The sequence below is a fragment of the Bos grunniens genome, chromosome 9, assembly GCF_055505025.1.
Source record: "Bos grunniens cultivar Pamir isolate PY7600 chromosome 9, Bosgru_T2T1.0, whole genome shotgun sequence".
Taxonomy (NCBI): domain Eukaryota; kingdom Metazoa; phylum Chordata; class Mammalia; order Artiodactyla; family Bovidae; genus Bos; species Bos grunniens.
The window spans coordinates 49277635-49294390 of record NC_141173.1 but is presented as its reverse complement, the minus strand read 5'-3'; the positions used below and the strand labels follow the sequence as shown (position 1 = coordinate 49294390).

At 36.6% G+C, this 16756-nt stretch overlaps 1 protein-coding gene across 13 annotated transcripts in view; it reads left to right on the top strand.

Annotated features, from left to right (window-relative positions):
* GRIK2 (glutamate ionotropic receptor kainate type subunit 2) overlaps positions 1–16756 on the top strand; it is a 741992-nt gene that overhangs the window by 272912 nt on the left and 452324 nt on the right. For 12 of the 13 annotated variants that reach the window (XR_015132343.1, XR_015132345.1, XR_015132344.1 and 9 more), the window contains one exon: positions 15587–15754. Coding sequence is in view for 10 of the 13 variants with exons in the window: in XM_086316368.1 (XP_086172494.1) it covers positions 15587–15754 (168 nt within the window). In the remaining 3 variants the exon portion in view is untranslated. Of the gene's footprint in view, positions 1–11595; positions 11720–15586; positions 15755–16756 lie in introns of those variants that run through there. The other variant, XM_086316365.1, reaches the window with a different exon arrangement.

Below are 16756 nucleotides of genomic sequence, written 5' to 3'. Positions count from 1 at the left end.
GAATGTATTTTATTCACCAAATACTTTTCTGTGAACTCCTTAGGGTAGCAATTCTGTCTTCATTACCACATGGTTATGAAATGCTGCCTATAATTCTTATACTTCATAATAAAAAGAATAAGTCCAGGACCAAGCATCTTTTATAGCTGGTGCATAGCACAAGGTGGATATTATTTTGCATGGTAAGAGAAAAGGCCCTGTTCAGATCATGTGAAAAATTGCCCTTTTGTATGTCTAGGAACAGATGGAGAAAATATTTCACCTTTCAATTTCTTGTTAGCAAGTTTTAAGATCAAAGATATACTTTTAGAATAAAAATAACTGATTTCTTCCACAGAGAATCAAATTTGTAAACTTCTATTTTTTACTTCATAAAGAAAATAAATAAAATATTTAATTTTTCAATTCGTTGCTCAACTCTGCATCAGCAGATTACAGAGAATTGCCTTGTGCTTGAGTAAGTAAGGTTTCTTTTATCCAAGGCCTAGCCTACTTCCCATACTTTGAATTTGATCCTCTTTTGCTCCTGAGCTACCTACTTCATCAGTTCCCTCTCTTCTCTGCCTTTTAACTTTCTTTTTGTTTTGGCTCTTCCCCCATCACATAAATATATTGTCTTTCTCATTAGAAAAATAACAAATACATAAATGTCCTGAAATTTCATACTATCTCTCGTTATTGTTATGTTTTCTGCTGCCATTTAATATTACAGCTTCATTTTTAAATGTATTTTATCCACTTTTTTTAAAAATTGTAAGATTAACACAGGTTTATTGTTAACTATTTAAAATGTACACAAAGACGAAAATTAATCAAGTGTCTATCGTTTAAAATAAACCACACTAATACTCTGTTAAATGTAAGTGCAAATTGTAATTTTTTAATATAAATTTATTTATTTTAATTGGAGGCTAATTACTTTACAATATTGTATTGGTTTTGCCATACATCAACATTAATCCACCATGGGTGTACATGTGTTCTTCATCCTGAACCCCCCTCCCACCTCCCTCCCCATACCATCCCTCTGGGTCATCCCAGTGCACCAGCCCCGAGCATCCTGTATCATGCATCGAACCTGGACTGGCGATTTGTTTCACATATCATATTATACATGTTTCAGTGCCATTCTCCCAAATCATCCCACCCTCGCGCTCTCCCACAGAGTCCAAAAGACTCTGTGTCTCTTTTACTGTCTCATATACAGGGTTATTGTTACCATCTTTCTAAATTCCATATATATGCATTAGTATACTGTACGGAGAAGGCAATGGCACCCCACTCCAGTACTTTTGCCTGGAAAATCCCATGGATGGAGGAGCCTGGTGGGCTGCAGTCTATGGGGTCGCTGAGGGTCGGAAACGACTGAGCGACTTCCCTTTCACTTTTCACTTTCATGCATTGGAGAAGGAAATGGCAACCCACTCCAGTGTTCTTGCCTGGAGAATCCCAGGGATGGGGGAGCCTGATGGGCTTCTGTCTGTGGGGTCGCACAGAGTCGGACACGACTGAAGCGACTTAGCAGCAGCAGCAGCAGTATACTGTATTGGTGTTTTTCTTTCTGGCTTACTTCACTCTGTATAATAGGCTCCTGTTTCATCCACCTCATTAGAACTGATTCAAATGTATTTTTAATGGCTGAGTAATACTCCTTTGTGTATATGTACCACAGCTTTCTTATCCATTCATCTGCTGAGGGACATGTAGGTTGCTTCCATGTCCTGGCTATTATAAACAGTGCTGCGATGAACATTGGGGTACATGTGTCTCTTTAAGTTCTGGTTTCCTTGGTGTGTATGCCCAGCACTGGGATTGCTAGGTCATAAGGCAGTTCTATTTCCAGTGTTTTAAGGAATCTCCATTCTTATAAAACATTTTTGTCATCAGATACTTGCTATAGAGTAAAATGGCCAAATGCATAGTATTTTATTAATTATATGTACCATATTTATGAAAACAATTTGGTCCCATTGGATACTTAGAATGCTTCTAATATTATTCTTATGAACAAAATGAGTACTCTTGCTGCTAGATAAGATCAGATCAGTCGCTCAGTTGTGTCCGACTCTTTGCGACCCCATGAATCGCATCACGCCAGGCCTCCCTGTCCATCACCAACTCCCGGAGTTCACTCAGACTCACGTCCATCGAGTCAGTGATGCCATCCAGCCATCTCATCCTCTGTTGTCCCCTTCTCCTCCTGCCCCCAATCCCTCCCAGCATCAGAGTCTTTTCCAATGAGTCAACTCTTCGCTGATAAACCCCCCACATTTTCCTTAAGGTTGTATCCTATTAATAGAATTAGCAGATTCAAGTAGGTATTTTTAAAGCTTGATAAACTAAAAAATAGTTTTCAAGAAAGTTTGTAACAGTTTAGCTTTCTTTTGACTGTACTTTTTAATTATACCTCAGTAATTTTGACCTGTAAAAATTCCATCTCATTGCTTTAACCTTTCTTTTTCTCTGTTTTTGAACATTTTGAACATTGTGTACTCATTGAATATTTTTATGTAATATTTACTATCTATTCATACTCCTTGCCAATTTTTCCTTTGGTGTAATTATATTTTTTAGTTGTTATTATTTTATATTGAGGATACCAACCCTTTTGCATATGCTGTGTTTGTATTTGGTTTAACAAACTTTGATGTATTTTCTTAATTTTCTTTTAATCATTTTTATTAGTTTTATTATGAATTTTTTCAAATATTCAAGTTATAGTCAACAATATTGCCCTTATTTTTACTGCCTGTGTTATCAAACTTAGAAGAGTCTTCACACTTTTATGCAATTGCTTTTTAACATAAAATTTTATTCAACAATGATCTATGCATGTCAACCTACAGAAATCATAGCATTAAGTCTTAATAATATATATCCAAGAACCTAGGATAAGAAACAGAATATCCCTAGCACCCAGAAGCACATCATACCCTCTTCCTGTACCTAACCCCCACCACCATTTTTTGAACTTTTAAAAGAATTAAATCATACAGCAATATTCTCTTGTGCTTGATAACTCCTTTCAGCACTTTGATCATGAGATTCATCTCCTGGTGTTGAATGTAGTTGTTCACTGATGCATTTATCCATGCTGCTATGAATATTCTTATACATATTTTTTTCTACTGTTTAAACTTTTTAAAAAATTTATTTATTTTTTATTGAAGGATAATTGCTTTACAGAATTTTGCTGTTTTCTGTCAAACCTCAACATGAATCAGCCATGGGTATACATATATCCCCTCCCTTTTGGGGAAGGGAGGGGAACCTCTCTCCCATCTCCCTCCCATCCGACCCCTCTAGGTTGATACAAAGCCCTTGTTTGAGTTACCTAATCCATACAGCAAATTGCCATTGGCTATCTATTTAACATATGGTAATGTAAGCTTTCATGTTAATTTATCCATACATCTCACCATCTCTTCCCTTCTCCCCATGTCCGTAAGTCTATTCTCTGTCTGTTTCTCCATTGTTGCCTTGTAGATAAATTCTTCAGTACCATTTTTCTAGATTCTGTATATATGTGTTACAATATAGTATTTATCTTTCTCTTTCTGACTTATGTTACTCTGTATAATAGGTTCTAGGTTTATCTACCTCATCAGAACTTACTCAAATCATTGCTTTTTATGGCTGAGTAATATTCTATTGCATATATATACAACCCCTTCTTTAACCATTCATCTCTCAATGGACATGTAGGTTGCTTCCATGCTCTAGCTATTGTAAATAGTGCTGCAATGAACAATGGGATACATGTGTCTATTTCAGTTTTGTTTTTCTCAGGGTATATGCCTAGGAGTGGGATTGCTGGGTCATATGGTGGTTTTATTCCTAGTTTTTTAAGGAATCTCCATACTGTCTTCCATAGTGGCTGTATCAATTCACATTCCCATCAACAGTGCAAGAGTATAACCCTTTTCTCCACACCCTTTCCAGCATTATTGTTTGTAGACTTTTTGATGATGGCCATTTTGACCTGTGTGATGTGATATCTCATTGTAGTTTTGATTTGCATTTCTCTAATAATGAACAATGTTGAGCATCTTTTCATGTGTTTGTTAGCCATCTGTATGTCTTTGGAGAACTGTCTGTTTAGGTCTTTTTCCCACTTTTTGATTGGGTTGTTTGTTTTTCTGGAATTGAGTTGTATGTGCTTCTTGTATATTTTGGAAATTAATCCTTTGTCAGTTATTTCATTTGCTATTATTTTCTCCTATTCTGAGGATTGTATGTTCACCATGTTTATAGTTTCCTTTTCTGTGCAAAAGCTTTTAAGTTTAATCAGGTCCCACTTGCTTCCTTTTTTTTTTTTTTTTTAATTTTCATTACTCTAGAGGTGGGTCAGAGAGGATTTTGCTTTGATTTATGTCATTAAGTGTTCTGCCTATGTTTTCCTCTAAGAGTTTTGTAGTTTGTGGTCTTATATTTAGGTATTTAATACATTTTGAGTTTATCTTTGTGTATGGGGTTAGGAAAGTTCTAATTTCATTCTTTTACATGTAGCTGTCCAGTTTTCCCAGCACCATTTATTGAAGAGGCTGTCTTTGTCCCATTGTCTATTCTTGCCTCCTTTGCAAAATATAAGGTACCCAAAGGTGCATGGGTTTATTTCTGGGCTTTCTATCTTGTTCCACTGGTCTATATTTCTGTTTTTCTGCCAGTACCATACTGTCTTGATGACTGTAGCTTTGTAGTATAATATGAATTCAGGAAGCTTTATTCCTCCAGCTCCATTCTTCTTTCTCAAGACCACTTTGGCTATTTGGGGTCTTTTGTGTTTCCATACAAATTGTGAAATTTTTTGCTCTAGTTCTGTGAAAAACACCATTGGTAATTTGATAGGGAACTCATTGAATCTGTGGATTGCATTTGGTAGTATAGTCATTTTCACAATATTGATTCTTTATACCTAGGAACATGGAATATCTCTCTATCTGTTTATGTCATCTTTGATTTCTTTCATTAGTGTCTTATCATTTTATGTGTACAATTCTTTTGTCTCCTTAGGTAAGTTTATTCCTAGATATTTAATTCTTTTTGTTGCAATGGTGAATGGGATTGGTTCCTTAATTTCTCTTTCTGATTTTTCATTGTTAGTATATAGAAATGCAAGTGATTTCTGTGTATTGATTTTATATTCCCCAACCTTGCTAAATTCACTGATTAGCTCTAGTAATTTTCTGATACCATCTTTAGGATTTTCTATGTACAGTATTATGTCATCTGCAAACAGTGAGAGCTGTACATCTTCATTTCTGATCTGGATTCCTTTTATTTCTTTTCTTATCTGATTGCTGTAGCTAGGACTTCCAGAACTATGTTGAATAATAGTGGTGAAAGTGGACACCCTTGTCTTATTCCTGATCTTATGGGTAATACTTTCAGTTTTTCACCATTGAGAATAATGTTTGCTGTAGGCTTGTCATATATGGCCTTTACTATGTTGAGGTAAGTTCCCTCTATGACCATTTTTTGGAAAAGTTTTAATCATAAGTAGGCGCTGAATTTTGTCAAAAGCTTTTTCTGCATCTATTGAGATTATCACATGGTTTTTATCTTTCAATTTGTTTATTACAGTGTATCACATTGATTGAAGAATCCTTCAGGTCAGTTCAGTCACTCAGTTGTGTCTGACTCTTTGCTAATGGACCGCAGCATGTGAGGCCTCCCTGTCTGTCACCAACTGCCAAAGTTTACCCAAACTCATGTCCATTGAGTCGGTGATGCCATCCAAACATCTTATCCTCTGTCATCCCCTTCTCCTCCTGCCTTCAATCTTTCCCAGCATCAGGCTCTTTTCGAATGAAGAATCCTTGCATCCCTGTAATAAACCCACCTTGATTATGGTGTATGAACTTTTTGATGTTTTGCTGAATTCTGTTTGCTAAAATTTTGTTGAGGATCTTTGCATCTATGTTCATCAGTCATACTGACCTGTAATTTTCTCTTTTTGTTTTGTCTTTGTCTGCTTTTGGTATCAGGGTAATGGTGACCTCACAGAATAAATTTGCAAGTGTTCCTTCCTCTGAAATTTTTTGAAAGAGTTTTAGGAGAATAGGCATGATATCTTCTCTAAATGTTTGATAGAATTCTCCTGTGAAGCCATCTTGTCCTGGGCTTTTGTTTTTTGGGGAGATTTTTGATCAGAGCTTCAATTTCAGTGCTTGTAATTGGGTTGCTCATAATATCTATTTTTTCCTGGTTCAGTCTTGGAAGATTGAACTTATCTAGGAATCTGTCCATTTCTTCCAGGTTATCTATTTTATTGCCATATGGTTGTGCATAATATTCTCTTATAATCTTGTATTTCTGCATTGTCTGTTGTAACCTCTCCTTTTTCATTTCTAATTTTGTTGACTTGATTCTTCTCTCTTTTTTTCTTGATAAGTCTGGCTCAAGGCCTGTCAATTTTGTTTATCTTCTCAAAGAACCAGCTTTTAGTTTTATTAATCTTACTATTGTTTCCTTCCTTTATTTCCGCTTAGACCTTTATGATTTCTTACCTTGTACTAATTAGTTTTTTTTTTTTTCTTCTTCTTCTTCTTCTTTTTCCAGTTACTTTAGCTGTAAAGTTAGTTGATCTATTTGATGTTTTTATTGTTTCTTGAGGTTGTGTTTCTTGAGTCACTAAGTCATGTCTGACTCATGTGATCCCATGGACAGAGGAGACTGGCAGGCTATAGTCCATGGGATTCTTCAGGCAAGAATACTGGAATAGGTTGCCATTTCCTTCTCCAGGGGATCTTCCCAACCCAGGAATTGATCCCAGGTCTCCTACATTGTAGAAGGACTCTTTATCAACCAAGCTACAAGGGAAACATGTTGTTTCTTGAGGTAGGATTGAGTTTCTATAAAATATTCTCTTAAAACTGCTTTGGCTGCATCCCATCGGTTTTGAGTTGTCATGTTTTCCTTGTCATTTGTTTCTAGAAATCTTTTGATATCCCTTTTGATTTCTTCAGTAACCTGTTTGTTATTTAGAACCACATTGTTTTATTTTCATGTGTTTGTGTTTCTTACAGTTTTTTTCTTGTAATTGATATCTAGTCTCATAGTGTTGTGGTCGAAGAATATGCTTGATACAATTTCAGTTTTCTTAAATTTACTGAGGTTTGATTTATGACCCAAGATGTGCTCGATCCTGGAGAATGTTTCATGCACACTTGAGAAGAACATGTGTTCTTCTCCATCTGGGTGGAACGTCCTGAAGTTATCAGTGAGATCCATCTCTCCTAATATATCCTTTAAGACTTGTGTTTCCTTATTAAGTTTCTGTTTTCACAAACTGTCCATTGGCATGAGTGAGGTGTTAAAGTCTCCTACTATTATTGTGTTACTGTCAATTTCTCCTTTTATGTCTGTTACTGTTTGTCTTATGTATTGAGGTGCTCCTATGTTGGGTGCATAAATATTTACAATGGTTATGTCTTCCTCTTGGATTGATCCCTTGATAATTATGTAGTGTCCTTCCTTATCTCTTGTAAACTTCTTTATTTTAAGATCTGTTTTGTCTGATATGATTGCTACTCCATCTTTCTTTTGCTTCCCATTTGCATGAAATATATTTTTCCATCCTCTCAATTTCAATCTATATGTGTCTTTAGGTCTGATGTGGGTTTCTTGTAGACAACATATATATGGGTCTTGTTTTTGTGTCCATTCAACCACTCTGTGTCTTTTGGTTGAAGCATATAGTACATTTACATTGAAAGTAATTATTAATATATATGTTCATATTGTCATTTTCTAGTTGTTTGGTATTGATTTTATAGATCTTTTTTCTATAAGTCCATTTTAACATTTGTTGTAAAGCTGGTTTGGTGGTACTGAATTCTCTTAACTTTTGCTTGTCTTAAAAGTTTTTTATTTCTCCATCAATTTTTAATGAGATCCTTGCTGGGTACAGTAATCTTGGTTTTAGATTTTTCCCTTTCAGTACTTTAAATATGTCCTGCCATTCCCTTCTGGCTTGCAGAGTTTCTGTTGAAAGATCAGCTTTTAAGTGTGTGGGGTTTCCCTTGTATGTTACTTGTTGCTTCTCCCTTGATGCTTTTAATATTCTTTTTCTTTGTGTTTAGTCTTTGTTTGATTAGTATATGTCTTGGTGTGTTTCTCCTCGGGTTTATCCTGTATGGGACTCTTTGTCCCTCTTGGATTTGATTGGCTATTTCCTTTTCCATGTTGGGAAATTTTCAACTATAATCTCTTCAAAAATTTTCTCATACCTTTCTTTTTCTCTTCTTCTTCTGGAACTGCTATAATTTGAATGTTGGTGCATTTAATATGGTCCCAGAGGTCTCTGAGCCTATCCTCAGTTCTTTTCATTCTTTTTACTTTATTCTGTTCTCAGAAGTTATTTCCACCATTTTATCTTCCAGCTCACTGATTTGTTTTTCTGCCTCAGATATTCTGCTATTGATTCCTTCTAGAGTATTTTTAATTTCAGTAATTGTGTTGTTTACTCTGTATGCTTATTCTTTAATTCTTCTAGGTCATTGTTAATTGATTATTGCATTGTCTCCATTTTGCTTTCAAGGTTTTTGATTATCTTTACTATCATTATTCTCAATTCTTTTTTCAGCTAATTTTCCTATTTCCTCTTCATTTATTTGGACGTATGTGTTTCTAGTTTATTTCTTCATTTGTACTGTATTTCTCTGACTTTTTTTTTAAGTGTTGTGTTTGAAGTCCCCTTTTCTCAGGCTTCAAGGAAAGTTGAATTATTTCCTTGAAGAAGGTTGAATTCTTTCTTCCTTTTGGTTTCTGCCCTCATAAGTTTGATCAGTGGTTTGTGTGAGCTTCCTATAGGGTTAGATTATGCTGAGTTTTTGTTTGTTTGTTTTTCCTCTGATGGGCAAGGCTGAGTGAGGTGTTCTCCTGTCTGCTGATGACTGAGTTTGTATTTTTGTTTTGTTTGTTGTTTAGATGAGGCGTCCTGCACAGGGTGCTATTGGTGGTTGGGTGATCCCAGGTCTTATATTCAAGTGGTTTCTTGGTGTGAGTTCTCACTATTTGATACTCCCTAGGGTTAGTTCTCTGATAGTCTAGGATTCAGTGCTCTCACTCCAAAGGCTCAGGGTTTGATCTCTGGGGTCAGGAACGAAGATTCCACAAGTGGTTTGTTATGGCATTAAGGGAGAGTAAAGCAAATATCTGAAAACAAGAAACCAAAGATGAACCCCAGACAAATGGAAGTTACAAAATCAGGAAAATAATAATTAAAATAATGGAATATACACATATACATATATACCCATGAACAAAGTGAAAACAGTCCAACACATATAAAATACAGTAGATTGGTCTGGCAAACAAAGGAAATAAAAAATTATATTTACCAGTTAAGAACAAAACTAACTTAAGCACAAACTAGAAAATAAAACTAAAGCAAGGTGCCAAGTGGGGAGTAAAGCAATGAAAAGAAAACTAACAAATATGTTGAAAGGAAAGGAAAGAAAGAATAGATATGCAAAGTTAAAGAGAGGTAGATGAAGAAGATTTATATACAAGAAAGATTAACTGCAAGGGGAAAAGAACAGTAGGAAAAGCAAACCAATAAGTGTAAGTGTAGTAGGAATAAGTGTGGAAAAAATACAGTAGGTTTAAAAATTAAAAATTAAAATTATATAAAAGAGAAAAGAGTCATAATGGAAGAAGAAAGAAAAGGTGGGGGAGGGAAACTCCACAGAACTGCAAAAGCCCAATGTCAAGGCAGAGGTTTATAACAACAGTAGAAATTGTGACTGAATATGTATATACACATATATACACATATACACCCATAATCAAAATCAAAATAGTCCTACAAAAATTAAGTATAATAGATTCACCTGACAAACAAAGAAAAGCAAAAAGTATATCTACCAGAACAAAACTAAGTAAAGCACAACTGGATAACAAAACTAAAGCAAGGTGCCAAGTGGGGAATAAAGCAATGAAATTAAAACTAACCAATATGTTAAGAGGAAAGGAGAGAAAGAAAAGAAAGAATATATATACAAAGTTAAATAGAGGTAGATAAAGATGATTTATATACATTAAAGATTAACTGTAAGGGGAAAGGAAAAGCAAACAAAGGAATAAATGTAGAAAAAATAATAATAGGCTTAAAAAATTAAAAATGAAAAAAAGGAAAATGAAAAAAAGAGGAAAACTCCACAGAACTGCAAAAGCCCAATGTAGAGGTAGAGGTTTATGACAGTAAAAAAAAAAATGTGTCTGAGGAAAAAGAAGAAAAAAAAAAGCTCAAAAGTTTAATTGGATTTCTTAGTGCCAATAAAATTGACAACTACAACAGAGGGGTAAAAAAGGAAAAAAAAAAATCCAAAGAATCTACAGAACAAGTCAAAAAAGAAGAATAATAAATGTTTTTCTTGAATCACTGCTGTCAGAGTCCTTTCCCATACCAGGAATCACAGTTCACCTTACCTCCCTAGGATGCCCTCCAATACTGTGCTGATCTCTGGACCTGCTGTGGAGGCTGCTCAGATTCTAATCTGGTCCTACTCTCTGTGTTCTTGCCTCCAATGTCCACAGCTATCAGAGCTAGTGCGTTTTCTTTTGTGGGCACTCTCAATGGCCTTTTATATATTCCATGGACACAGTCTTCTTAGTTGATCGTGTGGATTTAATCTGCAGCTTGTACAGCTGGTGGAAAGGTTTTAGGTCTTTTTCCTTAGCCACACTGCCCCTGGGTTTCAAGTGTAGTTTTATTTCCACCTGTACATGTGTGTCATCCATGGGCTTTAGCTCCTGAGGCTTCCCTGGAGGGCTTGGGTTTGCCCCTGTGAGGGCCAGGTGTGGAGGTGGTGCAGCTGCTTGGGTCACAGGGGTTCTGGCAGCACTAGGTATTCAGGGGGGTTGGCGGCTAGGGCAGCAGGAAATATAGCGCTCTAGAAGGGTATGGCAACCAGTTTTGGCCAATATTTGGCCAAGGGTATGGCTCCAGTATTCTTGCCTGGAGAACCCCCCTCTCTGACAGAGAAGCCTGGCAGGCCACAGTCTACAGGGTTGCAAAGAGACAGGACTGAAGCGACCTTGTGAGCATAAACACAAGACTTTTTTTTTTTTGGCCTGTGGCAGCTCTGACCAGTGAGAGTTGAGTGTGAAGATGGTGCAGCTGCTTGGCTTGCAGGGACCCTGGTGGCACCAAATGTGCAAGGACTCAGACTGCCTCCGCAGCAGGAATTATGGCCCTATCAGAGTCCTTTTTTGAGCCTCTTGTAGCTGGCGATCAGAAGGCCTCTTTGGCCAGTCTTTCTCCATGGCTCTGCCCATACAGGCACTTAGAGGGATCTCTTGCCTGGGGTCCTTCTCTGTTGTTTGGCACAACAGGCATTTAAAGGGGGCACCCTGGTTGGGATCCTACTCGTAGTTCCACGCATCAGTCACTGAAAGGAGCACCTTGGGTGGGATCCTACTCTGTAGTTCAGTGCATAAGGCATTTGATGGGCCAGCCTCTCTATTCAGCTGCTGATGCTGGTGTGTGAAGAGAGAGGCTATGGTGATGGCTGCATGACTCAGCAGTAGTGCCTTACTTCCATGGCTACCTGGTTTGCTCTACAGGTGTTTCCCACCACAATCTCCTCCCTCACATCACCTCAATCCATCTCTCTACAGTCAACAGCAGCCCTCGCCCTGGGATTGCTCCACAATCCCTAAACTCCAGTTCCCAGCTGCTGCCTCTTCCAGGAAACCCACATTCCTGCCTGCGGTATGTATGGCTGTGGCAAGGAGTGTCTGTTCTCATTCCATTTAGACTGCTCCAGATCAGCTGTTCACTCTCAGCCTTAAATGTTTCTCCTCTGACTCAGACAGTTGCCCTGACTTGGGGGTTGGGCCCCTGCTTCAGTTCCCTCATCTGCCGAGGACAGGTCTGGTCCTACTAACACTCCTGCTTTCCCCTTACTGCCTTCATCCTACCAAGTATGGCGTGGTTCTATATATTCTTTTCCATTCGTCAAGTACTCTTGTCCACTCTCAGCTGGTGTTCTGCATGCACTTCTGTGTCTGAAGGTGTATTCCTGATGTATCCATGAAGGGAGATGTACTCCACATCCACCTATTTTTTCCACCATCGTGTTCTCCCCCTAAACTTTCAGTTTTTTATTGTTTTGTACCTCTGTCCATGGGGATTCTGTAGGCAAGAATACTGTAGTGGGTTGCTATGTGTTCCTCCAGGGGATCTTCCTAACCCCGGGATCAAACCCAGGTCTCCCACATTGCAGGTGGCTTCATTACCATCTGAGCCACTAGGGAAGCCCCCAAATACTGGAGTATATAGCCTATCCCTTCTCTAGGGGATCTTCCCAACCCAGGAATCAAACCAGGGTCTCCTGCACTGCAGGCAGATTCTTTACCAGCTGATCTACCCAGGGAAGCCCTACTATGAATATTCTTGTACATGTTTTTCTTTCTTCTTCTTCTTTTTTTTTTTTTTAAGGTGTTTGAACTTTTTGTTTTATATTGAGGTATAGCCAATTAACAATGTTGTGATAGTGTCAGGTGAACAATGAAAGGACTCTGTCATACAAATTCATGTATCCTACTACTACTACTACTAAGTCACTTCAGTCATGTCCGACTCTGTGCGATCCCATAGACGGCAGCCCACCAGGCTCCTCCATTCTTGGGATTCTCCAGGCAAGAACACTGGAGTGGGTTGCCATTTCCTTCTCCAATGCATGAACATGAAAAGTGAAAGTGAAGTTGCTCAGTAGTGTCAGACCCTCAGCAACCCCATGGACTACAGCCTACCAGGCTCCTCTGTCCATGGGATTTTCCAGGCAAGAGTACTGGAGTGGGGTGCCATTGCCTTCTCCAATTCAGGTATCCATTAGCCCCCAAACTCCCCTCCCATCCAGATTGCTGCATAACATTGGGCAGAGTTCCATGTGCTCTATAGTAGGTCCTTGTTGATTATCCACTCTAAATATAGCAGTGTGTACCTGTCCATCCCAAACTCCCTAACTATCCCTTCCCACCATCCTTCCCTCTGGCAACCATAAGCTTGTTCTTAAAGTCTGTGTGTCTGTTTCTTGTCTTGTAAGTTCATTTGTATCATTTCTATTTAGATTCCACATATAAGAGATGTCATACAACATTTCTTCTTATTTTGATGAACATAGATATACAGTTTTTCTTGGACATAAAACCTGGAGCAAAATTTTGGGCCACAGAGTTGGTGTAGTCTCAATATTAGAAGACTCTGACACATAATTTTCAAAGTAGATTGTTATTTTGAAGAGTGGTGAAGGATAGGAAAGTTGTAACCTGCTATCATCATGTGCTGACCATTTCTGTATCCTTATTTTCTATTTATGCATGCTAAGTTGCTTAAGTCATATCTGACTTTGTGCGACGCTATGGACTGTAACCTGCCAGGCTCCTCTCTGTCCATGGGATTCTCCAGGCAAGAATACTGGAGTGGGTTGCCATGCTCTCCTCCAGGGGATTTCCCCCATTTTGCACTTATATGACATTCAAATTAAAATTTGAACAGAGAAAAGTAGAAGATTCAGTTTTTTTTTTTTTTTTTTTTTGCTGTTAAATGACTTTAGGTTTGCATTTCTGGAATCAATTCTGTGTTCCTAATTAAGCTTAAGTACTTTTCAATTACTCAATTATTTTTATGTTCCATATATATGATCTTACATTTCTAACTGCATATTTTTAGTGAAGTCATCTTATCTCACGTTTTAGGAATTAGGAATTTTTGTGTATTTTGCCTGAATGAAATTTTGAAGAAAATTACTAATTTGTAGTGGAATAGGCAAGGGCTTTCAAGTCAGGCATGAACAGATTCTAATGTTGCCTCTGTCATTTGATAGCTGCATGATCTTTAGTCACAAGATTGTTTTCTGTAAAATTATACTACTTGGGATTGCTTTGAAAACTCAGTGAAATCTTAAACACTTATGTAGTGTTTGCTCTATGGTCATCACTGATTCTAAGTGCTTTGTTATGACACAATTTGCTCTCTATTAACAATTCTATGTACTAGCTCTATCATCATCTCTTTTTTTAGAGATGAAGAAACTCAGACTGAAGATTTAAGCAACTGCCCACTATGCCTGGGATGACAAGTGGCAGAGCCAGAATGTAAAACAGTTTGGCTCTGGAGTCCATGCTCATACCACTGTTCTCCACATACATGACATCTAATTTTGTTCTTGACACCCATTAAGTATTTGGATGTCAATAAATACTTATTATCCTTCTGCTTAGCATAACCCACCATGATTTAAAACATATTCAGAGTATAATTTCACAATAAGTAAGTTGGCTGTTCTGTAACCATACCATCAAATTAGTTGAAAAAATAAGCGATATATTTCCAACTAATATGCTGTAAAATGAAATATTTCCAATTCTTCCTGAATATAAATTTGTCCAATCACTGCGGTATCTTCTGAGTCCTAATTCCTCATATTTGGAGAAATTATTACCACACCATGACTTTCTTACTCATTTAGAATAGGTAGTGTGCTGATGTCTCCTGACATTCATGTGTCAAAAGACTTTTGATGAGGGATGAATTGCAAGCTGTGGAAATGTCTTATTCAAGGGAGTTTATTTGTGAATGACTGTGCTGAGAGCACATGGTGTGAAGTTTGAAAGGGAGAAAAATAAATGTTCATTATTTTTAATGTTTTGGTTTCCTAAAGACAGAGGTTGGAGGATGTCAGCTATTAGGTGCTCCCCCTTTCATTTCATTCACCAAACCAACAAGGAAGAGATTCTCTTGGAGACAAAGGTCTCCGGTCACTCACAACTGGAGAGAGAAAGAGGATATCAAGGCTGGGACACAGCTGAGGGGACTGGTCTGAGATGCAGCTGGTGGAAGGTGCCAAATGGAAAGAACACATGGTTAAATTATATTCCACATTTTATGACCAAAATTATTTGCTACAGTGTTATTCACTGCCTAAGGAATTTTCATGGTTTGGGAGAGCTGTCTTTCAAAAATGTCAAGTCTTTTCTGAAACAGGATGTAGAGTAAAATACATAGAAAATGCTACTTTGTTCTTTTTCTTGCAAGTCAAATGCTGCAATTTGCAAGTGAATAAGTATTTTGGGTTTTTAACATGGTAAGTTATTATTAAACTTAAAACTATTAAAAATTGTGCTAAGGAATTCAGATGTCTGAATTAACAGAGACAAATTTAATACAGTTTTCCCAATGCTAACCTTATAGCTTTGTATCAGTATAGAGGACTGATCATTTTGGAACTGTGTGCAGATCTTCAAGAGTTCAGTACTTAATGCAGGACCTATATATACCTAGGCCCTAAAAGAAGCAACTACTAAATAAAAAGGCAAAATCGTATTCAAATCATATAAAATTTTGATATCAGTATCAAAGAAATTTTGCCAGTGTGAATTTATGTTAAAGGGCATAAATTAAAAATTTTATTTGAATATTTGAAGTATTCATACTCCACATTCTTAGACAAATCACATATACTCTCACACACTCACACAAATTAAGTACCCAAATACATACATAAAAGTACAGATAAAAAAAGTACAGATTTTCTCCATCTTGTAAGAACTGTGTGATTTTTCCTTTCTTTGCCAGGTGGTATTTTTGAATATGTGGAATCTGGCCCAATGGGAGCTGAGGAACTTGCATTCAGATTTGCTGTGAATACAATCAACAGAAACAGAACCTTGTTGCCCAACACCACCCTAACCTATGACACCCAGAAGATAAACCTCTATGACAGTTTTGAAGCATCCAAGAAAGGTAAGTGATACATATTTAATAGTGTGTTTTCTGAAATTCAAATTTTTAGCTACTCTTAAGAGATTTCTTAATCTACAAAGTAATTAATAAGTCACTAGAAATATTTTCATGCAAATATTTCTTTTTGAGCTGCACTTACATTTTTTTTTTCAGAAAGGGTAAAGTGATATGATTACCTGCTGAAAGAATTTGCTTATAACATGAAATGTAGTTACATCTGGGTTAGTGAAGTTGTTTTCTTTTCCCCCAGTAATCCTTTTGTTTTACTACTAAACTATTCCTATTTTAAGAACCTACTAAAATAAAAAAAATACCATCAGTGGATTTTACCAAGGTTTACAATCCAATTTTACATGTTTATTTGCATTATGGGTTAATTCTACTTTACTGCTGTGGTCTTAATTTACTGAGTGTCTTGAAAGTTCTATGGTTCCAAGTGACTTAAAAATGTCAGCCCAATTTTAAAACTTATTTGGAAAAATTGGATCAATCTTTCATTTATGTTGCCTAGTTTTTAGCCACTTGATATTTCTTTTTGTAACTGAGAATAAATGGCTAATGATATAAAAATTGGATTACATGAAGAAATAACAAAAATACCTTATGAATATTATTTGTTATTTTATAAAGCTGTATTTTCAATATGAGTAGAAATATAATTTCTGAGATATGAGTTTAATACATATATTAAAGAAAGTAATAGAGAAACTACTGTCAAGACATTATTTTAACCAAACAGTTTAGAAATAAATATGTTTTGAGAGATGTTTTCATTGGCTTACTTTGTCTAAGTAGGTGATCTTTTCTTTTGCATAGTTAGCATTCATGAAATTAAATTCCATAAGGTAGATTTTCTCAAAGGAGTAGACTTAGCGTTTGTTCTAAATTCTTATTTTTAAGACAGTACTTGCTACACACACACACAAAAAAAGACAGTACTTGCTATTCTGTAATGCTAATACTGTTTTATTAGCTACCTTACATTGATAGAAATGTACATAA